Here is a 27,139-nt window from a genome sequence, read left to right on the forward strand (position 1 = left end):
GCTGCTACTGCTACTAACAGTACATTGAAAGTTTACCCGTAATACTCACATGAAATCTGGTTAAATAGTGAGAATAAAAATCTATCTGGTAATTTTTTATAACAAGGCTCAGAAAGGTAGATGCGAGGGTGCGGAGTTAGGTAACATTGCTCTTTTGAGGATTTCTGTATGCTCTGAACAGACAGATTTTATAAATGTCATCTGCCTTACAATATTAAAGCATATAGCTAAGTCTCCACTTACAGTCTTGTAAAGTGCCCGGAGCCAAGGGAGAGACTTTGAATCCTGTCGGAGGTTTAAATCTATGCCAACATGCCTGATGAATGGAAATAGTACCTTGTCCATCGCCACGAAAGCCAGGATTCAAGGAAGGTCAAATGTGACTTTGAGAGAAATCAAAACCCAACAAAGGAAGACACTGTCAGTAACTGGGCTGTACGGCAGGGTGGCTCGGAGTCAGCACCAAACGTGAGCGTCAGAGAGAACGGTGCCTTTAGTGATATGCTTTTCACTCCTAATCTAGTGATCGCTCACCTCCAGATGCCAGCGTGGCTCTGTGCTCTTGAGAGAGAGCTCTATTATAACGGAAGGAACTGAACCAACTGTGAGACCAAAAGCTCTGCAAGGAGGGCAAGATCTCACCCAGTATATACACACAAAGGCCAGTGACTCCTAAAGGAAACGTGCCTTCAGGGCCAAAAAGGCCCAGGAAAAGATGAGATATAGATATATCTTATATATATATACACACACATATATATACACACACACATATATACACACACACACATACGTATACACATATATATGTGTAAACAACTCCAGAAATACTAAAAAATGACATACGGGACAAAATTTTGAAAATACTAGCATTTCTGCAGATTAGCGAAAGTGAACTCAAGCAGAAATACTTGAGACACATGTAGGATTCTCCAAACATGCAAAAACGTCACAGTATCAGAGTGTAAGGCTCCCTGTAGTACTACCATTCAGCAACATGAAATGTATATTAAAGCAAAACAAAAATTCTAATGAAAGAAAGAAATTGAAAACCATGACATTTTCTATCCAAGAGTGTTTTCTATCACAAAATACATTCTTCCTCCAAAAGAATAAAGGTTATATCATAAACTACAGCTACAATTTAAGAGTGATGTTTTTAACAGTTATTTCTAATTGTCCCTAAGCATGACTATTATTTTAACACTGGGCATAGATTTTCAGTTAACAGTGAATCAAAAAGGAAAGATATCAGAATATAGGTGAAGTGCTGGGAAATGTTAAACTGCCAAGAATTTGTGAATACTGAAAGGGTTATATGAAATGCAAATTTCCAACATAATTCAGTGAGATAAGCAAATGAGGCCGCTTTTGTTTTTACTGTAAATTTGCCAGAGTTAGCAGCTTTAATTTTCCCTTCAAGAACTTTGGGACTACAATCCATCTATGCAGATGGGAGATGTTGTAGGAACATCTAATTTATGTAAAATTTTGATCTAGGTTAATATTTTGAAACTCAAAATCCAATATCAGGTTTTAAAAATTTTATTCTGAACTTTTGCTCAAAGCAAAATGTTTTAAAATCTTTTCATATTTGATAATTATGTAATAAGAAGAGTCAATAGCAAATCCAAAAATATCCATTACAGACTTAATGTATCTGATTACAGCTATTTATATCTAAGGCAATTTTCCTTAATTCTGATTTTTCAGATAGTCTTTAAGAATTCTTTAAACACTACTATTTAGATATGTATCTGCATAAATATATGCTGTACCTCTTTCTTTGTTATTATATTATTTATTTTGGCAGGAGGGGAGGTAACTAGGTTTATTTATTTTTAGAGGAGGTCCTGGGGATTGAACCCAGGGCCTTGTGCATGCTAAGCAAGCGCTCTACCACTGAGCTATACCCTCCCCTATAACTCTGCTAAAAAGAGGGTTCTTCAACTTCTGAAGTTTATTTTGCTCATCATAAACTTTTAGATGAAATACACTCTGAGAACAATCTTGCTACTCTTAAAAAAAGGAAATTCTATGGTGATAAGCAGCTTAAATCAGAATTTTTTTAAACTGTCATTTACACTTAAACCAAAATTTCATTTCTGCAATATATTACTTAACATCAAGAAGGACTTTTATTTAGATTTGTGCAGACAGACCATGCCTTTACCTTACATATATTTCTAAAATCCAAATCTCTGGTCTATATCTACCCCTCACCCCCAGGCCCCAACCAACACACATTCACAGACCTTCACACACTCTCACCAGTAGAATTTTGAAGAAGCAGACTTGTTCTGTATTTATCAGGTTTATCTCCAGGTCTTAGGAAGTATAAGTCTGGAACAAGTTTGATGGGAACCACGGCATTCTTAAAAGAGTGATGCACCAGAAACATAAAAATCTGAACTGCAAAAAAAATTAAAAGCAGAAGCAACCTGAAAGGAAAAAATAATAATATAGTTCAAGGTACACTAAAATGTAAATCTACAAAAAAAAAAAATCTTTCACATGACAGTTAAAAAGTACTCACTTTAAAAAAAAAAGGAAAAAAACCCTGAAAAAGTAGCACTTGGGAGTAGAATTTCTACTTTCCAAAATGGTCTCATGACAGTATTGGAGAGAAAATCACTATTCAATGATAAAATCAAAAGTTACAAAATTATTTTAGACCAGAGCCACCTTGAAATTTTTATAGCACGTGTAAACATGCAGTTATAACTTAAAAAAATAGACATATGTCAACATTTACATCTCTATTCTCCTGAAAGAACTATTTCCTGCCCTACTTCTTATTTACTCTCCATATATTTTAGAAAATATATAATACAAAAATATTTTAGATAAAAGGAAAAAAATAAAAAATACAGTGAAACTTCAAATGACTGTTGTCTTTAAAATTTCATCCTAACCACATCAATTTCCACTTCTCTTCTAGAGACAAAGATACACACAGTCAGTTAAAAGGATCATCATTGGCAGCTGGTCCAGCACATAATTCTATTACCCATTCAAAATGCCCTTCTATCTGGAAGGCAGATAACCTTCTGTCTTAGCCTGCAAAACACCTCGCATTATATGTGATCGGTGTCAAAACAAGTGGGTAGAGAGAGCTTAGATGATCACACTTTGGCATTTTATAATTTTCAGAAACCCTATAATTTTAAGTAATTCTTAAATTATTGAAAGTAGACCTAAATCAGCACTGCCAAAAGCATACAGCATTGACTCTAACTTCCTAATAAGTTAGTAAGGGTTTTAGGTTAAAAAAAAATTCATTGGAACCTCTGTGAGTTGAATCATTTCTTGACCATAGAACTTCTCATGTGTTCTTGTGTGCTAATGAACAAATCTTTCAGAGAGACAATATAAGATACAATATTTTCCAAATGCATAGATGGTCAAATATGTATTTGACCACAGGATACTTTTTGTAGTGGACTTAATGTCTGTCACCCTCCTCCCAAATTTATATGCTGAGGTCCTAATCCCCAAAGGGATGATATTTGAAGATGAGGGCTTCGGGAGGTAATCAGGGTTAGATGGGGTCATGAGGGCAGGGACCTCATGATGTGATGGCACCCTTCTAAGAAGAGGCCCCAGAGAGCTTGTTCTCCATCTCTCTTCTTTCGTGTGCACCAAGAGGTTCCGTGAGCACACGGCAAGACGGCGGCCCAGCCAGGAAGAGAGTCCTCATCAGAATCAGACCATGCTGCACCCTAACTGACCCGCAGCCTCGGGAATGGTGAGAAATTTCCATGATGCAGGCCACTCGGTCTATGTTATTTTGTTGTGACAGCCAGAGCTAAGACACTTTTACTGTTTTTCAGGGAGAATTTCATGAGAGCAGTATTCAATTAAATAAACTGAAACATGCCGATTTAAATCAATATTTTTCTTTCACTAATGCTGACCCAGGAATAAATCAAATATTTGATTGACATTTCTTTGCCGTTAAATAAACTTGCACAAAAAAGTAAATGAATTCAGCATATTTCAAATATATAACAGAACTCTAATTCTTGATTATTAAGTTTTTTTTCTACTGCCATTTTGGCTCTAACAAGACAGTGCAGTATATGAAAGTACTTAATGTTATTTCTAAGTAATACAGTGTCTAGAAGCCCATGGGAACCTAACTGAGAGACACAAAGCCAAGTGGAAAAGAAGTCATTTTGATCCCAATTCTACTAGCTATAAACTTTTCTTTATATTTCCATTTCTTCATCTGATAAATAAGAATAAAACTTATTCTTCTTGCTGTTTACAAAAAGTGGTCATAAATATTAGTAATAGAGGGGGAAAAAGTGTGAAAAATATAAATGCAAAACAAAATTTAAATACAATGACAGTAATTAAAAAATTACACAATTAGAGAATATTATTTGTCACTCCCTCATTTTATTGATGATACAAAAAGTGTTAGTTTTTAAAAAGAGTAAGGCTCTAATGGTATTCAATGAAATTACTCTAGGCATAATTTCTTTTCCCTGACATTGTGAAATTACATTTTACATTTTAATCTTTCAAAACTATACAGATTATTTATATATGTCTGTATTTTAAAGATTAAGACGGTAAGACCAGTTTGTATCCTTAAAAAAAATTCATCAGGCGTAAGAGTGATTATACTTACACTGACCGCACTGATTTGCTTTCACGTTTCAAGGTAAGGAAATGAAACTTTGCTATTGTATACATCTGCTGTTTCCACAGGCTCATGGTGCTCACTAGGGACGCCTTGGTTTCAGAAAGAATAAGCAAGCTCTGCTCCATTTCATCAAAAGACTTTGAATCCCATTCTTCCTCTGGTGGCTGCTGAGTAAATACGCTATAATCTATTTGCCAAAACAAAATGATTGAAAATTATGGTATATTCCTTAAAAAGATGAAAACCTTTCTGAAGCATATAAATTTCAAAGCAGCACACATCTAGCACTGCTGTAGGACAGAGGGAACTGTCATATACTTTGGCAATAACTTATGACCCAGGAAACTCTCTGTAAAGTATAAATCCAGCAGAGATATGTACAGAGGTTCACTGAAACACATGCACAAGAATATTCTTAGCTAGTACCCCGTCCAACAGCCATACACTGCAAAGAACCCAAACGGCTATCAACAGGTGAATGAGTAAGCAGGCTGTGAAATATTCCTGTAACAGATACTGTAAAAGAATGAAAATGAACAAACTACTGTACAACTTTAGTAGTCTGACCTTACAAACATTATATTACGTAAAATAAACCGGAATATGTGTAAGTACAAGAGATATGCTATATAACTAATTCCATTAGATCAAAGCCAGACAAAACTTCTCAATGGGGATAAAAAATCAAGATACATTATTTTCAAAACAATGATTCAATTTAAAAGAGATGAAAAATAATAAAAAGAGATGAAAACTGGCTTCAGTATGAAGAAGGACTTCTTAGACTTATGTTAAACTTCAAAAAAAATGAGTAAATATGTAAAACTTTTAAAGAGTGGAACAGAATAATATATAAAATAATATTTTAAATAGAATACAATCTCTCTCTTTTGGTATCTTACCAGCTTAACAGTTTTGATGAATGATTTAGTAACATAAACAAGTCCAATTCCTCTCTTCCCCTGAGATACAGAGGACTAATCAAAATAAAAAATACTGTATACCACAATCACATTACTCAATGAGCATCACTTTATCTTCTGCGGAATTTGATATGTATTCACCTTTAAAAAATAAAACAATTAAAATTGGCCAAACTAAAAGCAAACCCATGTTAGAGGCAATTTTATTTTGTATAATGGACTTAAAGGTACTATGGGAAAAAGCCAATATACCTAAACAGAGCGCACCCTTCCCACTGCCCAAACATCTCTAGAAACTATCGTAGGCCTCAAAACACTTAGCACCACCCATACGAGCATCTTCTTCCATCTAACTGTCTTCCATCATCCTAAGTATTACAAACATACTCACTGATAACACATTCTGCATCCTGACCTCTAACTTACTTTAGCTTTTCTATTCCTGGACCTTTACTCAATGTCATCAAACTGGATGCATGCCTGGGCTGATCTGATATCTGAATCTGATCTCATGTCCTCATCATAAACTTGACTTTTATTGTTCCTCCATGTTTGAGAGAAACATCCCCATCTCCTTCACCTTCCTGACCTATCACCATGACCATCTTTCTAACCTTCAATTATAAGAAAAGTTTCCTCCACCCACATTCTCACCTGAAACTACACAGATCTTGACCACACCACTGAAATTATTCTTGTCAAGGTCACAGCTGGCTTCCAGGCTACTGAATCCCCCACTGTCTTCTATGTTGCTATCTTCTCTTGTCATCTTACTCTTCACAGCAGTCAGCAAATAACTGTCCATGCCTTCTTTCCTAAAATACCATTTGTCTCAGCTTCTACATCTCCTTTCGTGAAGAAAGACCACGATGGTGCTTTCTCCGTCAGCCCTTCTTGGCCCTTCGTTTCTCAGCCTCAGGGCTCACCCTCTACTCTTATCTGTGCTCTCTATACCTCACCCAATCCCACACTGCCATCTATATACGAACAACTCCAGAATTTGTTAACTTCAGCCCTAACATCTTCACTGAGCTCCAAATGCATTAATCAAACTGTCCCGGTACACATCCACTGGTATGTCTCACAAACACCTCAAACAACAGAACAGAAATCCATGCCTGGACTCCTTCTTTCCACAAACCTGCTGTTCCCCCATTCTCAGAAGATGGCAATTCCATTTCCAGTTCTCAAGCCAGAAGCTTAGAAATTATTCTTGATTCCTCCCTTTCCTCAACCCCTAATATGAATCCATCAGCAAGTCATCACCAGTACCACAAACATAACCCAAATCTGTTCATGTTTCCCTTTTCTCACAACCATCCTAGTTCAAACTAAGATTAACTGTAAACTTCCCTGATCTTCCTGCTTGCAAACTGTCTTCACAACCCATTCATCAAAAGCCAGAATGCATTTTTTAAAAATGCGTATCAGATCATGTTACTCCTTTCCTTTAAAATTCTGATAGCTTCACATTACAATAAGAAAAAAAAATCAAATTCTTCTCCAGATGTTCAAAGACTAAACATGATCTGGCCCTTGCCTACACCCCTGACCTCAGTACACACTACCCTACCCTCTCCCTGGCTCTCCATAGTGGCCTTTTTTTCAGTCATCAAAAACAAGCAACTCATTCCTCAAGCACCACCTCTGCAGCAACAATTCCCATTATTTGGAAGGCTCCATAATAAAATCTTATTTTTCTTGCCATCCAGATCTCAGTTTAAATATCATCTCAACAAAGTCCTCCCTGAAATATAGTCTAAGTTATCTGCCACCCAAGACCACCCCAACATTACCTTCATAACTCCTATCACTAACAGTAAATATCTGAATGGTTTATTTACCTATTTATCCCTACCCTTTCTTCCTCCAAATATAAATTTCACATGCTTATATAATTATGTTTCTTATTCACCATCTATCTGATTCATTGCCTAAAATGTTTTGCTAGTTTTGTTTTTACCTGCTTGGTCAATTTCTGCTTCAACTTCCAGCTTTAAGAATACATCTTCCAAAGTTGTCATGGAAACACCATAAGAAATAATCCCCAAATTGGAATGAGTGTCTAGAGCAGAAAATAAACCTAAAAGAAAAAAACAAAAGAATGTTGCACAGTTAAGCATCCTATCATCAATTATTCTAAAGTATCCTCTAAAAATTTACTAAATTTACTCGGCTAGCACAGCGGTTCTCAAACTTTTTGGTTTCAGGACCCATTTAACATTCTTGGAAATTGCTAAGGACCCCCAGGAATATTTGTTTAGGGAGATAACATCAATTTGATATGTATCATATTATAAATTAAAACCAAGAAATATTTTATAGACAGAATGACAGGCAGAGTACGTTAAGTTGACATATGTACTTCAGCTAATCATTCCTTCTTCTTGAAAGAAGCCAATTAAACTAACAGAAAATTTCTACCTAATCGTAGGGAAGCAATGGGAATTCTGCACAACATATCTATGACAGTAATATCATTTTGGTTATTAAGAGATCTCTAAATGGACAAAGGAGACTGAGTTTGAGTTCTTCATCAAAAAGCAGAAAACCAATGCCACGAATAAAATAATTCCAACAGTTTACCACATAATAATACAGTTCGTTATGAAGTCATGAAACTGTATAAGAACTTGAGGACATATACAAATAACTATATTTGTGTATGTGTGTGTATGTATATATGTGTGTATATGTCTGTTTATAATCATATTCCCAGGAGGCCTACAAATAAAGGCAGCAATTCATTTCTTAACAACAACACAATTATTAACTCAGGTTAACGTATTACTTGCAGTTTCTTACATGCCATTTATATAAAAAAGAAATGCACTAGCTTCTAGTATTTCTGACTTTCAAAAGCTAAATAAAGCAGAAACGGAGTATTAACTCTTGACTACCTGGGTGCATGTAGATACTACACAGAAAAGCAAACAACAAAGTAAATTAAGAAAACTCAGTCCCAATGCAAGATCCTCGTTCAGCAATCAAGAAACTGAAGAGAGAATACCTGAAAATTTGTCCATGTCCTTGAAAGGCAAGCTGTACACAAGCTGTTGGTCAGTCTGTTGTAATGAAGTAGCTCCAGGTATGTGTTGTTTAACCAGAGAAGACAGAGATTCTGTGGCACAGTATCTGTCTAGGTACATGCTAGAGAAAACCAAAAGCCATAATTTTTTATGATTACTCAGTAAGCAACCAAATGCAATTTCTGAATGCTTTAAGTTAAAGTTGGGGCCATTAAAAGCAGCCAAAGCACATTACAGCAATCCCTAAATATAGAAACAACAGACCAAGCATATGACAAAGAACAAGTCAATAAAGAATGAACGATACCTCAGGCGGTAGCCAATCCCCCATTTACTTTTGAGAAAAATTGAAGAGCCAACACATTTTAACATTCCTTGTGATATGACAGCTTTCCTATCTGCAAAAAGAGATTTGCATGTCAATTTTTAAGTCAGTAACAGCATTAATGATTGTAATTGGCATTTATACTTTACGGATTATCCTATGAGACATCAGTGAATTAAGTGAATTAGCTCATTAAATTATCACAGCCTTCTGAGGAAGGTACTAGATGATCATCACCTGCTTTTTAGACAAGAACACTGAGGCAATGAGAAAATACACGGCTTGCCCACGTTTCACATGGCTACTAACTGACAAAGCCAGGATGACACCCAGGCAGTCTAACTCTGACTCTGCTTTCCTAACACAGCTCCAAATATCTCAGGCTCTTACTATAAGGCTCATTAACAGAAGAACTTTCACAATTTCCTTAATAACCAAATGTAAAAATGACAAGAAAGCAACAAAAACAAAATGTTAGCTTTTTAACAAAAAAAAAAAAAAAAAAAGATACTACTGAAAAAATGAATGACATGCCCAACGTATTAGACTATATTATAAACAGAAAGAGGCTGCTGTAGAATCTCAAACTCTTGGATCTTGTCAGTTACTAAAAAAAATCGTGTGTTGGCTTAAAACTGGATTCTTTATATGGGTGAATACGTTTGATGCTGTATGGAAAACAGTCACAACAGCAGGCCTGAAGCCGCTAATCTTAGAAAGGCCTGCTTACCAGGTAGGCTCTTGACTGGTGTCTGGAAACCTCGATCTGAGGAGGGTTCTCACCATTCCCAGAACAGGCAAGGGTGGCTCACTGGACCTACACTGTGCGGACAGCGCAGATAGTATTTGCAACAAGCTTTCCTTCTGTGCATCTGGAATTTGACACATGCTGGGCAGAGGGTGCCTACGTGACCAGCACCCAGGAGAAACCTTGGCACAGAGTCTCTGAAGAGCTTCCCTAGCAGACAGTTTCCCATGTCCTGGTGACAACTCACTGCTGGAGAAACTGGGGGCATCCTGCATGACTCCGCCAGGAGAGGATTCTTGGAAGCTTGTCTGGCTTCCCCTTTGCTGACTCTGCTTTGAATCTCTTCTGTTTCACTAGAATAACCCACACCCATGAGTATGACTATGCTGAGTACTGTGAGTTTTCTGGCAAATTCTTGACCTGGAGTGGTCAGAGGGACTCCCCAACACAAAAATATGTAATTTAAAAAAAACTGTAATACCTTTTTTTGCGAAGAACACACAGATCATTTATTCCTCAGAATTTAGCATTTGTATGTCCAATCTCCCATTTGGCCCCATGACCTTATCCTTGAAAAGTAAAGTAAAAATCTCACCAGCAAGAATGTCAGCTTCATCCATGAAGTGAGTACTAAACACTGTCACCCGACTGGATTTTCTGTATTTCAGAAGATTCCAAACAATATGACGAGAACAGGGATCCATTCCAGCTGTTGGTTCATCTAGCAACAGTATCTGTGTGAAAAGGGGTGGGGGAAGGACATGGAATCCTCAGGATAACTAAAATACGTAAAATTTACATGGACCCTGAAAGGCTTCCCCATTCAGGGTTACTAGATCCAATCAGAAATAAATTAGATCTGAATTTTCCACTCATATTTGAGTCCGCATCAATTTTAAAAATTAAGTTTGGCATAGGAATACTTTTCTTGGTTTAATTTCAAAAGATTAATGTCTGTAATATATGAGACATAAGTATAATAACAATCAGAGAAATTAAAAAAAAAAAAACATTAAGTACATTGCTTTTACCTGAACAATTCGACTGCTTGTTAGAGAATTGTGTTCTATATGGGTTCAGAGAAAGCAATTTATTTTAAGGCTGTTTTTAATTTCAAGATTTGGTGGTGGGGATTGGGAGAAAGGTAAGTTAACACAGAGCCAGAACCCAGAGTCCTCCCCGAGCTACAGCAGCAGGGGAAATGTGGCAGGATGGTGGGAATCCAGGGGGCTCCCAGCTGCAGGCATGCACCTGGCAGCTTCCCAGCACTGTGCAGAGCACTGCATCAGCTGGCTGGCTGCTTCTACAGGGCAGGGAACAGCATGAAACAGACACAGACAAAGCCACGAAATACACAGACAAAACCAAATCAGCGGAATAGGGAAAACCTGGACTATCCTTTTGATTTCGTTCTTATTTTAAAATGCTTATTATAACCATTACAAATATATAGAGAACTAAAGAGAATAAGATAGCCACCACTGAAATTTAACAAGAGTTATTTTTATTTCAGATCTTTCTCAAAGAAATAAAACACTGTGGATATAACTGAAGTCTGTCATATCCACTCCCCTTCCTAGACATGACCATTATCTTAAAGATGCTGTGTTACCTTTCTTACTTTGGTTTTAAAACCATATTACTATAATTACATCCATAACAACATATTGTATGTATGTTTAAAATTCATATAATGTGTGTACGTATGTATTTCTTCAACCTGCTTTTTTATTCAACATAATTTAAGATCATCTCATCAATGACATTAACATTTGCTTACCTTTGGATTCCCAAGAACAGCAATTCCCAAAGACAGTTTTCTTTTCTGACCACCACTTAGCTTCTTAGCTTGATTATCTTTGATAGCCTGCATGTCTAAATCCAGTAAAACCTTCTGTACCTATAAAAGGAAAGTGGGAATAATGTTTATTTTTAAATCACACCATTTATGTAATTACCAATATTAGTTTTTAAGTTTTCCAATTTTAACATCAACTTTTAAAACGTTCTTTTGGTACAAAATTTAATTTTGACATTATTTATATATAATTTTGAAATAACAGATAAAAAGATTCCTGATGGAAAGGTCTGTTTTACTAGTGTGACCACTGGGTAGTGTGGAAGGGGTCAGTGTGAAGGCGGGGGACGGGCAGGGGAAGGGGGCAAATGTGAAAAGAAAAAGAAAAAGAAAACGTCTATATTGAGAAACTAGTATCTTCCAAATGAAACAAGGACTACTTTATATGTATTAAAACTTTTCTTCCAAGTTCTAATTCTTTGTAATAACTTTGTTTGCTAGCTCAGAGCAAGTTTTATATTTAGATTTTCAAGCATATTTTTATTACACAAGTTGTTGCAAAAGGTTATGAATTTACAGGAAATAAAAGTAAAGATTTCTATATAAATAACATACTTCTTGTATTACATTATTGGCTGGTATTCCTTTGATTGAAGCCAAAATGGATAAATTTTCTTCTACTGTCAAAACGTCAAAGTGTATATCTAACTGTGGACAAATGCCAATCATTTTTCTTGCTTCAAACATTTCATCTATTTCTGAGACTCTGTGTCCATATATAGATGCAAAACCTAAAAGCAAAATATATATTTAAACTTATATTAAATATATTAAGTGTCAAAAAGTATATACGCTTTAAGATATACTAATAATTTAGGCATTTGTATGTAACAGACATATAAAATGAGAGTTAATAAAAATTTGGAAGATACAACACATCCTCACTTCCATACTCTGGGTGATTTGCTTTCACTTATATTCCAATCTCATTTTTCTTCATTTTCAGATCATATTACAAAAGAGTGGAAAGAGCCAGGAACCAGAAGCTTCACACCAAACACAGTTTTCATCAGTGCATTAATTACACTTATATTCCAGTAACAATCTTTCTTCATTTACAGGCATTATGCAAAAGTGAAGAGAAATAAGAACTTAATATTTACCCCTAACTAGCCCTGTGGTCTGGAGAAAATCACTTGATCTAAATTCCAGCTTTTTTCCTCGCTAAACTGAATACTAATATATCCTACTTTACTTAAGAACCGTTAAACCAATGTAACAATGTATGGAGAATCGTATCAAAAATAATAAATTCTTGTATGAATGTAAGAGATTATAACTACCATCAAAGAGTGACACAGAGACAAGCAACAAAATCAAACTAATTTTGAAAGTTAAACGACATTTAAAAAGATATAGATTCAACACATGGAAATTCAGCTGTTACTTAGAGTTAAATATTTACTGTACTGCCACTCTATTAGGTGACGGTAAAAAAAATGGAGCTGCCAGATTGAATTTTCACATATAGGACAATCACATATAACATTTACATGTTTGACGTATTGCTCTTAAAACTCTGTTTTAGGAGATGGTACTGATATTTATCATTCTTTCCTTTTGAACTATTGTATGCTTAGCAATCTTTGTTTTCTCAACCGAGATGTCTATAGGCTTCATTTAATTTCAAATTAATTACCAATTTATCCTTCTTTGCAAATGAAAAATAAACACACAAACACAAAATATCTGATAAGACAGCTACCAATTAGATCCTTTTTACTTTATTAAATATAACTGAATCATTTTTATTTTCTATTGAAGAACATATAAATGTGTGTAATCAAAAAAAAAAAATCTTTATAGACACAGAAGTTGATCCCAAATCACTGACAAAAACCAATCAGCACATATTTCAAGGATAAATAATTATATCATCATACCTTAGTTAGTAACACTGATAAAACAAAGTAAGACCATTTTTTTTTAAGTCAGAAAACTCTCACCATCAGAAGGCGGGCATAGTCCGCAAAGAATATTCATCAGTGTACTCTTTCCTGTTCCACTATGGCCAAGTAATGCAGTAATCTGACCCTCATATATGTCAAATGATAAATCTAGTTCAGGAGAAAAAGGAAAGACTCCAATGTGATTTTTATTCCTCTTGAGCCATATAAGATAGTTCATGATACTTGAGCAATCTTGAAATAAGTCAATACATTTAAAGATAGATTTAAAGTTACCAGCATACTTAATAACGTAATATTTAATATTATAACACAATAATAATTCTTTGTTACAGTCAAATGGTCTGAACAGTAAGAAAAATAATACAAAACAAACTTTTTCTTTTTTTGTTACACTAACAGATGCAGAAAAGGCACAAAATACTTGGGGGTGGTTTTCTGGGTACCCACTTTGGGGAACTTCTAAGGGAATTAAAATAAAAGGACAAATAAAGATTTGTTCCCAAGGGTATTTATTGGCATGTCCAATGTCCTGGTAGAAAACTAGAAATTAACCAATAGCATGGGGAAAGCTAAGTAAACGCTTGAAGAGTTCAATTTAAATAAAAGTAAAGTAGAATGAACAAGTATCATTGGATGGATGTGTCAACAACTAAAAGGAGACAGCAGACAGGGATCTAAAAACCCAGCTTCAAATAACTGTAGCCCCTGATCTGATGAAGGTGATCTGGGCTATGAGTATCCCTAGCGCTACAGGCCAGAAGCAAAAACAAATCCTCTCCAGAGGAAGGTCACTTCATCCAGAGCATCAAATAATCTCCATAATTACTCATAAGCAATTTGTATTACTCAGCCAAAAACAACCAGGCAGAAGAAAGAAAGATAAGACCAAAAACCAACAGAAAAGACAGGCAACAGAAAGGGACCTAGAAGAGATGTAGATATTGGCACCACATGACAAGACAGCACAATAACTAAGCTGCTATGTTCGCAAGAGAATGTTGGCAAAGCATGAAAAACCATATAAAAGAACCAAGTGGAATGATAAAAACTGGAAAAGAGAAGTGAAAAAGATTTCAATAGACAGTTTATCAGCAGATGAGAGCCAGCTAAAGAGGGTATTAGTAAATGGCAAGAAAAGTCAGAAGAAACCATCTAGACAAAATACAGAAACAAACGAAAAGTCAGAAGTCATCTACATAAAACAAAAATACGTAAAGCAAAACAGTAACGATACACAGAGAGAAAATAGACAAATTCACAATCATAATCGAAGATTTTTATCTTTAATTTCTCCCTCTGAATAAATGATAGAAGCAATTCCACAAAAGTAAATCAGTAAACATATAGAAGATTTCAAAAACACAATTAGCCAACTTAACCTGATATGGAAACACTACATACAACTGCAGAATATATCTCTTGTACAAGTGCACACTGAACATGCACAAAACTGACCATGTGCTGGGTCATCAGATTTCAATAAATTTCAAAAGGCTAAAAAGAATCATAAGACTATGTTCTCTGACTATTAAGGAATTAAGATAGAAATCTAAAACAAAAAGATAAATCTCCAAATAGTTAAAAATCAAAACATATAAATAATCCACACATCAAAGAAAAAATTATAGTAGAAATTAGAAATATTTAAAACTGAATAATAATGAAGACAATCTGTCAAGACTTGCATAATGCGGCTAAAGCCATGCTTAGATGAAAATTTGTGTGTGTGTGTGTATGTATGTGTGTGTATATCTATACACACACACACTCTTTTTCAGAGTCTTTTCCATTATAGTTTATTACAAGATATTGAATACAGTTTCTGGGTTCAATCCCCAGTACCCCCATTAAACAAATAAACAAATAAATTTACAATGAGCTGACTTTAAGTAAAGGTGATTACCCTCAATAATACTGGTGAAACTCATCCAAGCAACTGAAAGCCTGAAAAGCAAAAACTTAGGTTTCTCAGAGAAGGGTTTCTACCTCAAGACTATTGCATTTCCGGTCTGAGTTTCCAGCCTTCCCTATGAATTTTGGACTCAAGACTGAAACTTCAATTCTTGCTGGAGTTTCCAGGCTGCCAACCTGCCCTACAGATTTCACACTTGTCAAGCCTCACCATCAGGTGAACCAATTCCTTGAAAATAATCTCCCCTCTTCCCTCCTGCACCTCCCCTTCAGCCCTCCCACTCTCTGTATGTATGTGTATACACATATTCTATCAATTCTGAAGCACGCTGGCTCACACAATGCTAAATACCCCATAATTCTCAGGACAGTTCCCCACAACAAAGAATTATCAGGCCCCAAATGTCAATAGGGCCAAGAATGAGAAACTGTGTGTTAGGATAAAAGAAAAAAGAAAGTAACTAAGATGTATACATGAGCATAATAATAAAACGAGAAAGGACACAGATTTGCTCAAATAATTGACTAATTTTCATCTTAATAGATACCACATTTTTCTTTTACTACCTCAATGTTGTTAGTTTTATTATGACTATTAATTACATATACAAAGTATCCCGAAAGGAAAGACAGAAAATTGTGGTAAAGGAGTTTAGGTTTCCCACAAACTATGCAAATTGTTTTTCCGTTTGTACTTTAATACTATGGACTGAACACCAGGAAAGCTACTTACTTCTCAAAGCCTCCACATTTTCACCCTTCTTTCTGTATGTCTTTTGAATACCACTGATTCTGAAAAACACCATTTTCCATTTTAAGATTTTAAAGCAATTAATAAGGGTGTGTTTCCATGTATATTTTTTATCAAAGCTTTCATATTTAGTATAAATGATAATAAAGTATCTTCTTATTAAAACAATAAACCAAAGAAACCTGACAGTAATAATAAATTTATTTACAAGAAAGAAGTATAGTATTCCTCTCCATTTTAAGTGTCATTCATTCATTCTTCATGATAAGCCAACTTCTAAAAAGAAACTGAAACATGTGACTCAAGCAATCTATCGATTTCTTTTCATATTAGATTCCTTTCTGTCTATAATTAATCAGATACTTGTTACATCAGTTAGGGGAGATTAAAAACCAAACGGTATTTTACCTCAGCACCCATTTCAAACTGTCTCTAAATGTGAAGTGATTCTCTCATTCCATTTTAAATGTTTTACATAATCTTTAAAGGAATTAATGGTTTTGGTCATCAGTTTAAAATTTAATCCTAAAAAGGCAGAGAACCAGCCCACTGGTTGCATCTTAAGTATCTAACTCTCCCTTGCTTTTTATACATTTCTCTTAAATTTAAAAAACATAAGTTATACTTCACTTTTTCTTTTACTTTTATTTCTTTCCTCTTTCCCATTATTTTTTAAATTTGGTTTTGACTGAACAAGTAAGAAATACTGAAGAATTTCTGTTGTTCAAAAAGTTATGCTGATGTGACATAAGTTAATTATGTCCATTTCTAAGGGTCTATGAAATTAAGAGGACAACTTAATATGTTGTACAACTCAGACAATGTAGCCTGAATACAATTATAAAGTTAATATTTATTTTGTTTCAATTTATTTAATGGAGAAACTTTAAAACAGCTTAACTGTATAAATACTAGGTTTTATTACTTTTAAAAATTTCTATTGAACCATAAAATTTCAAACCTAGCAACCTTATTCTAAATGGTTACAAAGAAAATAAAAACTTAAAAAAGAATTAGCCTTTAATACTGTTTTTTAAAAATCATCAAATGTGCACCAAATCTCTTAAGATACTATACTTACACACATTATTTAAAAGGTAGGATTTTAAAATATAAATAAATAAAATAAAATAAAAGATAAGATTTAAATGCATCCATTCCATCAGCAGTTCTTATACCTAAACTGCCAAGATTGAATCATACCTTATGGCTTCTTTACCTATAAACTCTGAAGAAACAGGCTCGATAATTTCACTAAAACTAATACTCCCATTAGCATTGCCCTCTGATAACTCCTTATAATTTCTTTTGCTTTTTGACCAATACGATGGCTTCAGAAAATATAAAGAGGATCTCCGTAAGCCAAATTCTCCTGAAAAATAAAAAAATACTAAGACATCGTAACAAATTATTTCTGAAAATTAGTTTTTAAATCATAAAGGCAGTATATGACACCGATGACAACTCAGATCTAAAGTTTAGACATAGAGTACTTAATATTGTGTGAAAAATAAAAGTTTTACTGACAAATAACTCTCATCCATAAATAGATTCAGAGTTGCTGAGCATATATGGAGCATATACATGGTAAGTAAAGCACATTTTCTGCGCTAAAGGAACTTACATCTTTATGAGTACACGTACATAGCCAGTGGCTAAACCACAGCGTACAGCACGAGTCATGTCATGTACAGTGCTAATAAGAGTTCAGAAGAGACGTTTCTATCTGGGTATCCTGAAGGCTTGAATGAATATCATCTCAGACAGTCTTTGAAAACAGGCAGCAGTCAGGAAAGTGGATACAGTTCACAGAGAAGACTTTATAACACAGCAACAGGACCCACATAGGAGACTTAGATCCAACAGAAGGTGACGGCTGCCCACACAGCATGTATACATTTTCCCCAAGAAACCGACACCCCCACATCTTCTTTAAAATCTACCCCTCCTCTAGATGACCACATGTTTCGGGGGGATGTGATCCCAACTACACAGAGATTCTAATCGATCTCATCAGTACCTGGCATGCTCTGGTGATTGCTATTGCTCCAGTCATAAGTATGTAACCAATCAGACAGAAGCAAAGGGCTTGGCTGGGAAAAAGGTTCACTCTCCCTCTCCCACTGGACGTGAACAAAGAAGCAGAACACCGTGTAGCCACGAGGAGAGCAAGTCTACCAGACTCTGAGACAGAAGTGGCAAAAACCTGGAGAAAGCGGGTCCCTGATGACACGGTTGAGCAAGTTAGTCAACTCGGAGTCCATCTAATCTCCGGACTTCCTTTTAATTAAAACAGCTGATTTCCTTCTTGTTTAAGACAATTAAAAAGTTCTCTGTTACAAGTAGCTAAAAAAAAAAAATCTGATTGATACACTGGAGATGTGTTTAAATAGATAAACAGGACCATGTGAAAGAATGTAAAATACAGTAAGGAGGGGGAAATTGGTAGGAAGAGATTAAATGCATCACAGTATTGTGGAGGACATTCACAACGAGTTTCTATTTAATTCGCCAGCATATGCCCAGCAAGGTTTCCATGTATGTGATTAACTTAATTAAAGGGAATGGTGAAGTTCTTAGACAGACTTGAGGCAGGTAATCAGATGAAAGCTACAGCAATGGTCTAGACTAGACCAGTCTAGTGCTGCCCAATATAACTTTTTGCAGCAATGGAGATGTCCTAATCTGTGCTGTTCAACATGGTGACTGCACCACGTGTGGCTACTGAGCACTTGGAACGTGGCTTCTGCTGCTGAGGAAATGAATTGTTAATTTATTTAAATCTAACTAATTTAAATTTTAAAAGCCATATGTGTCTCACCATATGTGCCTCACAGACTAAATTAATGAGGAACTCAAGGGGAAACTTAATGAGGGTGCTGCTTATTTAATAATACTTTGAATCTACACAAGTTTGTTGCAGATGCAGAATAAGAGACAGGGGAATGGTATGAGTTAACAAGATTACTCCATAGTTTTGGACCATAAAGGGTAAAATAATGAAACACATCAGTCAAAACGACTGACAGAGGATTGAGTTAAGAAGGTCAGTCAGGGGCTTAAGGTTTTCAGAACAAACTGATCCCTCTTCACGCCATCTCTTCACATTCACTAGCAGTTAAGGCATATGGAACAAAATACACTTATATAAAATTACACTAAAATCTGTAACAGTGAGTATGACTTAGGGTACTGTGGTTAGAAAAAAAGATTAAAATTAAGTTGACTTTATGTGTGCAAAATAACCTGAAAAAATCTTTAAAGTAAAATGCAGTAACTACCTGCATACCTGGAATGACCTGATCAAGATAGACAGCCGAGAGGAGATAGAAGATGCTGTTAAGCGCCAGCATGGTAAGTGTAATAATCAGCGGGTACGGGCCTTCAGTCAGATTAGAAAATAAAGCACCTTCATTAAAATCTTCTAAATTCATGACCTGAAAAACAGAAACATCAACTTTATTATGTAAAAAAATGATAAAAATAAGCAAAAGCTAACACTTCTTAGAGTTACTTACTAGATCCAGAGTCAGTAAATTGGGCTGTTTAACAGATTAAACAGTCTACCAAATTAGTAACATGAATTCATAAAGAAAGCAATCAAAACTTGACCGAAATAGGAGTTTATCACAACAATCCCTTCCAATCATATTTTTAATGCTATGCTTATAAAACTAGCATGCACCTACTCTTGGGGCATGTAATTCTAACACTATGCTTATCAAATGACATCAAGACGAACACGAACAAAAAAGGGTATGGCCCGCAGAGAATTCAAACAAATTAAGTATTAGAGGATAAAATTATGGTCAGCACCTTTTCAACTCTGAGAAGGAAGAAGGTACTATATAATTAGTTAACATAATTATAAAATTATTCATAGTACGTATATGTGACAGAGCAGAAAGACAGGTACTATAGAGGTTGAGTCCTCATTTACTGCCATTAAGTGCACAAACCATAATTATACTGCTCTGGATTTCGATCTCCTTACCTGTGAAATGAAGATGAATTAAATGACACTGAAAGTCCCTCCCACTCAGCAAAAACCTATGAATCTACAATTCCAACCTTCCTAAGTGAAGGGAGAATGAGTCGACCAAAACATGTAACAACAGCTGTTAGATCTCAAATAATTAAAATATGTTTAACTCAGTGTTCATAAACAATCTGTCTTACGTCTCACAAATCAGAAGTCTATCCGGCTGACACAAATAATCTCTTCTATTAAGCAATTATATTTTTCTTTACACATTAACCAAATTCATCTTCTAATACATAAAGCAGTTTCTTATAAGAATTTTTCCCTTAGAACCTGACTGCCCCTGTAAAGATTAATAAAAATCAAATTTATAAATCTAAATACTATTTAAAATGAGAATCCCATGAATCCTGGACCGATAAAAACCACCAGGTCCATTTATTTCACTCCTACATTCATGAAAAATTTGTTCTGCTTCACATAATCTCAGATGAATTTACAGTAGGTCAAGAGCAATCTAGATTTCCTGATGCTGAAATCTGTAACTTCTAACAAACAGGTTACTGCAGTAGAATAGATTATTGAAACACAGTAAAGCAAAAAGCGGAGAACTTATATAAAATGTACTGAAACATTCAAACACCACTCCTTTCTCCTATTGAAATTTTAAAATAACTTTTTTGCAAACCAAAGGCAGTATTCATGGTATATAACACGCTGCATGGAAGTGGAGAGAAAATATTTAGTGAAAGTAAGACGACTGTATTACCTACCTGTGCAATACCAATCAAAAAAGTACACTGACAGAAGGGACTGAAAAGCCACACCAATGATTTGGGAAAACTTTCCATGAGGACTATCAAAAGGCCAACAAATCCAAAAGCCACAGTGACCAAAAATTCAACTATTCCCACATGTTTTGATTTTTTAAAAAGAGGTGTCAGCATTAAAGCAAAAAATACCTATAAAATATAAATATTAAGGTTAATACACTGTTCATATACACTGGTTTAAAAACAAAATTAAGTTTTGCTTGTGAAGGAGTAAGTTATTTTCATTAGAAAATTACATTCATTAGAATACAATTAATTTCTAAAGGCCATGGTAAGATATTTAATTTTCATACAAATAGTGCAATATATTAAAATTCTAAGCTGGCAAATATTAAAAACTGCATTTCATCTATGTAACAGGCAAACATGATCACCTCAGCACTATAGGAACCATAAACAACCATGTGCTTCTGCAGTTAGATGTGTATATATGAATAAAACAATAAATCGATAAGATTTTAAATACAGAACCCATCTCTTAAACTTTAATGTGTTGATAAGAAACAAAGCCGGTTACAATTACATAGAGAAATATACAAGTTACTTATAAATTATCCTGTTAAAGAACAGTGGTGATAGTCAAAATACTTAACTGTTACAGCATGGGCACATAAGCCAATTAGAATGGAAACTGAGACCACTGAAAACATAGGCTGGTCGTTAACAATCAGCATCCAACCAAAATATGCAATGAATGTCAACACTGTCAAAGAGCTACACTTAAAAAGACGTATCTTTACACAGTATCACCCTACAACATAAATAAACTTGAAACAGTCAGGATTTCATAAAAACAAAGGAAAAAAAATGTCCAATACCGGACAGTCTTAATTACATACAATTATATGAAGATAGAAAAGACAAGCTCGGGGAACTGTAAGTGAAATACATCATACGAAAACAAGTTAGATTTAAACTTGAGCCTATTTTGTATCTTTCCTAAGAACATGGAGGTACAAGATGTATAAATACACAACTCAGTTATCAGTAACCTAGTAACAGGCTGTCCTTCACAGGAAATCGACTGTAAGTAACCCAAAAATTACGACTTTGCTATATTAATCAAGTATTTTGACAGTTCATCATACCCACTTCAAGTTAAAATACTTACAGATGATAACCCATACAGGAAGAAAAGTAGAAATATCACCAAGCAGCTACTGTGAGGGAATAATGAAGAAGCTGTTGCAATGACTGCCATAAGAAGAGACATAAGAAAAAGCAAGCTTGTATACAGAAGAACCCAGGAAAGCCTAAAATGAGAACACAAACACATGTACGGTTAAATACATCAGTTTTAACAATTAAAAAAAATCATTTTAAACAAAACTTCAGCTTTATTGCAGCCATTTTACTTTTAAAATTAAGCCAATCTATTCATTTCTGAAAATCAAAGCTCTTACAAGTAAAAAAAAAAAAATACAGCATTGATTAAGTTGTAGGTAAAAGTATAATCTGATAAAGAGATAAAATGGTGATTATCTTTTCAAGAGTCAAAAAAAAAAAAAGACTACAAATTTATAGCAATTCATGATTAATTTAAATCTAGTACTCCCAAAAGTTCAATAATGCACAGCACTTCTGATTGTCTTAAAATACGAGTTTAACGACTGACAAATTTTTTTACGGTATATGCAACAATTAAACCTCTGATGGTTTTTGGTACTTTAAACAATAAAGGCTACCTTGCTAATCAAGAACATAATTACTACACATACACAATGTGAGATTAAGAAGATAAATAATAGATTCACTATGGGACTCAAAATTTCTCCTCACATCAGAGCTCAATGAAACTACTACAATCTTTAGTTTAATTTTAGTTTTATTTTTCAAGTTAGCAAATAATTTAATGTATGCTATCATAAAATCACTAAAATAGGGCCAAAAGATTTGTAAACTAACAAAATTAAACTCATTGCTTTACGGAGGCAAAACTGAAGCACTAAGAAACAGATTTGCCTAAATTCTTCCAGCTATTATTTCCTCACAAAATACTTTAACAACTCAATATATCTTAAAAATCAATCACTAGTAAAATGACAGGAGGAGAAAAAGGAGCAAAGAAGATATGTTACACAGAATGACGACATTATGTAAAGTGTTATATTTAATTGTTGCATAGAGCTAAATGGAATAAAATGGACTATAACAACAACTCTCATGCACAATATTCACTTTTCCTCCAACATGAGATCAAAATAAATGTTCTTGCTACATAGTGGAAAAGTAAGGAAAATGTATGCAGAATTATTTATAAAAATGCATGCCTCTATGTATGTATATGCATGACTGGAACATTGCTTTGTGCACCAGAAATGGATACACTGTAACTGACTGTACTTCAATTAAAACGTTTTTTTTTAAATGCATGCCTCTATAAAATTATCCTTGTATAAAAATGCTAATACGCTCATTTGTGAAAACTTTTTTCATTTGTTTCTCTAGGAATTATCTGTATATTTTTATCATAAAAAATTCACATAAATAACTTTTTCCAGGAGGGGAAAAAAGCCCATATGCTTCATACACAAACTTCAGTCATTTCAATTACATTTTTAATCATATGTATAGGCTATGATACTTGAGGAAGACTGTATCAGGCAATTAATTTCTAACTTTCCAAGATCTCTTATTTTCTATATGCTGAAATACATGCAGCATGCCACATCAATTCAAACAAAATATGAAACAGAATTTAAACTTATAATATCAACATGATCTTTCCAAATCCCAGCACCTCCTTTATGTTAAAACAAGCCAATGAATTGCTGAAGCTTTGGGGTAAGTCTCAAACTCCAAGACAAAGGCCATCACCGTGAGAAAACAGAAACAGCAACTCATCGAGTCAGGTGAGTAACAGCATTATAACTGTGAAGATTTGTATATTCAATACAATTATTAATCCTGCCAAACAACAAAGTTTTAGTAACGTACCAAAAGGCAGTGTCATGAAGCCCCATTATCTTTAAAAATTCTTTTAACTTTTTCTCTTTTTCTGCTACGATATGAATTGCCAAAAAGTATCCAAAAGGTGAAAATGCTATAACCAGGTAAATTAAAATTACTCCTCGGGGAAAGGTATCTATTTCTATAACGGCAGTTTCTCCCATAATAACAGCTTTAGTTGACTCCAGCTCATTCCAAAAAGAAACATTGGTCTTCAACTGTAATTAGAAAATGTAAATACATTCAATTAATTTAACTGATAGTAACTCCTAATAAAATGTGACAATTTATACCCCCAAATTTAATCAATAACCTAGTACAAATATAATCCTCAAAAAATTACACACCTGGAATAGAGTGAATGACCCCACTATCACGATACAGCATAGAATATGGCTTTTATTCATTCTGAAAGCATGTCATTAAGTTTAAAGCCTGAAGTTAGGGAATATACACATTTTGATGAAACAGTTTGTCAGAGAAAATAAAACTGCACAATTATCATCTTAAGCTGACAAGTCTATGCATCTTAATAAAAATATGCATTTGTAAAATTGAGGAATTAAGGAATGATTACTCGTATCATGAAAGAAGGATTCTCTTTTGAAAATGTTCTCTCAGGTAGTATGTCTCTCTATCGTTTTAAAATCAATATACGCAGCATGCAGAGTCAGAACAATAAAACTATTTTTGCCGTATGATACACTTCTAGCTAACATCATCGTCAAGCTAACATGAGACCTGCTCTACCTGTTCATCCAGTGTGGTCTGGGCTGTGGATGACTAAGGTCTTTGGCCAAAACACAAACAAGTACCTTAACACCATCAGTGTGATATACCCTGTATTCCACTGTTGTTACTTTAAACTGTGTTACTGAATATTGTATCTACAATACATTTATACCATGTTGTGAGGATTTATAAGAACCATTCTATATATACCATCTTATTTGGTTCTTACAGCAACCCTGTTAGGTAAGGTACTATTTTTGCAGTCATTTCACTACACAGCAGTCTAACAACTATAGAGATAGGTCTCCTTCCCGTTTCTATGAAAATGTGAAACACTGGACCAGGTCTAAGCATGTCTTTAGAATGGAACTGCAACATTAATACACAATCTCAGCGGCAGTACAGAATTAAAATACAGGACTGGGAGCCCCAAAACAAGGTCTGAATTAGCTTTGCCACTAACTAACTGTGTTTTGGAAAGACAAAATCTCCCCGTGCTTCAGCTGCATATGTAACAATAATAGGACCAGTCTAACAGGGGAGTTAAAGATTAAATGAGTTAATACTAGCACATAAGTTAGTAACAATGTTTGGCAAATAAGTGATAAAGGTTGGTTAAACAAAATAAAATCTACCACTATGATTAAGATAATAAAGATACTCACTTTCCTTAAACTAAGTTATTCAAGGGGAAAACTCTCCAAATACAGATCTTTCATAAATATTATCTACGGTCAACACAGATGAAATAATCTAATATACAGAGTGCTGAATCACATATTAGAAACCAACAGATAAAAGTAGATTTCAAAAAATTAAATCAGAAAATACGACTTCTTCCTTAGCTTTTTTCTTAAAGGAGTTGCAGTAAGTTTTGTACTTTGTACATTTGACAGCAGTCAAATGAAATCCTATGGTAAAGACTTAAGGTGTGAATGCTAAAGTATGATTTGGATTTATTTTTCTTCCTTTATCATATTTACCTGTATAATGGCAGCATCTATGGACGCTTGTAAAACTGTGAACCCTGAAGACCAATACTGAGCGGCCTCACACGATTTTGAACAGCTAGCTATGGAAAAAAAGAAATATGAGACATAAGATTCTGCATATATGCAAGTGCTTTCTTTTAAAGACAGTATATGGAGAGTTAGCAAGTAATATAATTAATCAATCTCTATAGGACCAAAGAAAAGCAGCAATTGCCCTCCAAAGGCAAACAAAATCAGTAACATTCCTGACTGTTTTCCTGAAATTTTTTAAAGTAAAGAGTTACATGTGTTAGGATACTGGATGATAAATAAATATAAATGGAAAGAAAGAAATTAACAGTAAACATAGTTACTTAAAACAAGTCACCTTTCTGTTTCAAAGTGTTAAGTCACTCTACAATAACTTATCAGCTTTAAAGGTACAAGGACAAGTCCAGGTTAAGAGCACAGAAAAAAAGAAAAATGCTCTAAGGGCTTTCTGGAATCAAGTCACAAATACTTCACACAGTAACTTTAACATTGTTCAATAAATGTTTGTGGTTGGTATTTATCTTTTCAGAGGTTTAGGCATTGAAGACTGTTTTCCATGTTTCAAACATAAAACCGATAAAGTTTACTGGTGGAAGACCTTGAGATTTTAAAGACAGGTACCACACCATATATATGAAAACAATTATGTGGAGAAAAGAAACTTAGAAACAGACTTAGAAAGTCATGTAATTCAAGAAAAAATTTTGTTTTGTTACTGTAATCAATACATATAAATGTACTAAAATTTAAGTGGATATTAAATAAATTATACCTATATTTATAGATGCAGATAGATATACCTACGTATTTTTGTGTTATACTTGACAGTTTTCTTATTTGAAAAACTGTAGTTAAAAATGCCAGTGTTGGACCCCATAAAATTTTGCATATGAACAGAGAACAGCAAAAATACGCATTTAACTGATTTTCAATGATTATTTAGCGCTATTTACCTCTTGAATCCATATAAATAGATGATACTGGAATTGTATCAGGAAAAAAACGGAGTTCATAGGACATGAAGTCTTTAAAAACCACACCAACAAATTCACTGGACTGAGAAAGACTGGATGCTACCAATTCTTCTTCATTTGCATATTCTTTAGTACGTATGACTATAAAATATTATAACAATATAGTTAACTCACAAATTTAAATATTTATTATAATCAATAGACCAAATTTACCATAATATTTGATGAATGCAATATTTTATAAGCACTTTTGTTTGATGCTCTTACTTCTGAGAAAATGAATACAGCTCTTCTGAAAAAAACTAAACAGTAATGAATATTAAAATAGTGCAATTTTACAAACATAATTTCTTAGGTGTCATTTCATTATATAAATTATGTGTCAATATAACACATAAGTTATTAATAAGATAAAATAGAGTATATACTTCATATGCAATATATGTAGTTCGCTTAACTATCTCAAAGTAAAATCATACAAATAACTCGTTGATAAATGAATAGATATTTTATTTTCAAATATTTCTTCTTATGAAGA

General features: G+C 34.1%; 1 protein-coding gene across 7 annotated transcripts in view; it reads right to left on the reverse strand.

The window, feature by feature from the left end:
* Positions 1-27,139, reverse strand: part of ABCA5 (ATP binding cassette subfamily A member 5) — a 110,215-nt gene that overhangs the window by 22,312 nt on the left and 60,764 nt on the right. For all 7 annotated transcript variants that reach the window (XM_074343566.1, XM_074343565.1, XM_074343569.1 and 4 more), the window contains 17 exons: positions 26,581-26,742; positions 25,589-25,677; positions 23,862-24,091; positions 22,036-22,177; positions 20,865-21,053; positions 19,399-19,546; positions 17,313-17,481; positions 16,092-16,150; positions 13,484-13,594; positions 12,093-12,268; positions 11,460-11,579; positions 10,275-10,413; positions 8,914-9,004; positions 8,588-8,727; positions 7,541-7,660; positions 4,640-4,841; positions 2,272-2,441 (listed from right to left, as the gene is read on the reverse strand). In XM_074343566.1, the coding sequence (XP_074199667.1) occupies positions 2,272-2,441; positions 4,640-4,841; positions 7,541-7,660; positions 8,588-8,727; positions 8,914-9,004; positions 10,275-10,413; positions 11,460-11,579; positions 12,093-12,268; positions 13,484-13,594; positions 16,092-16,150; positions 17,313-17,481; positions 19,399-19,546; positions 20,865-21,053; positions 22,036-22,177; positions 23,862-24,091; positions 25,589-25,677; positions 26,581-26,742 (2,457 nt within the window). The remainder of the gene's footprint in view (positions 1-2,271; positions 2,442-4,639; positions 4,842-7,540; positions 7,661-8,587; positions 8,728-8,913; positions 9,005-10,274; positions 10,414-11,459; positions 11,580-12,092; positions 12,269-13,483; positions 13,595-16,091; positions 16,151-17,312; positions 17,482-19,398; positions 19,547-20,864; positions 21,054-22,035; positions 22,178-23,861; positions 24,092-25,588; positions 25,678-26,580; positions 26,743-27,139) is intronic.

This window comes from Camelus bactrianus, chromosome 16 (genome assembly GCF_048773025.1).
Source record: "Camelus bactrianus isolate YW-2024 breed Bactrian camel chromosome 16, ASM4877302v1, whole genome shotgun sequence".
Taxonomy (NCBI): Eukaryota; Metazoa; Chordata; class Mammalia; order Artiodactyla; family Camelidae; genus Camelus; species Camelus bactrianus.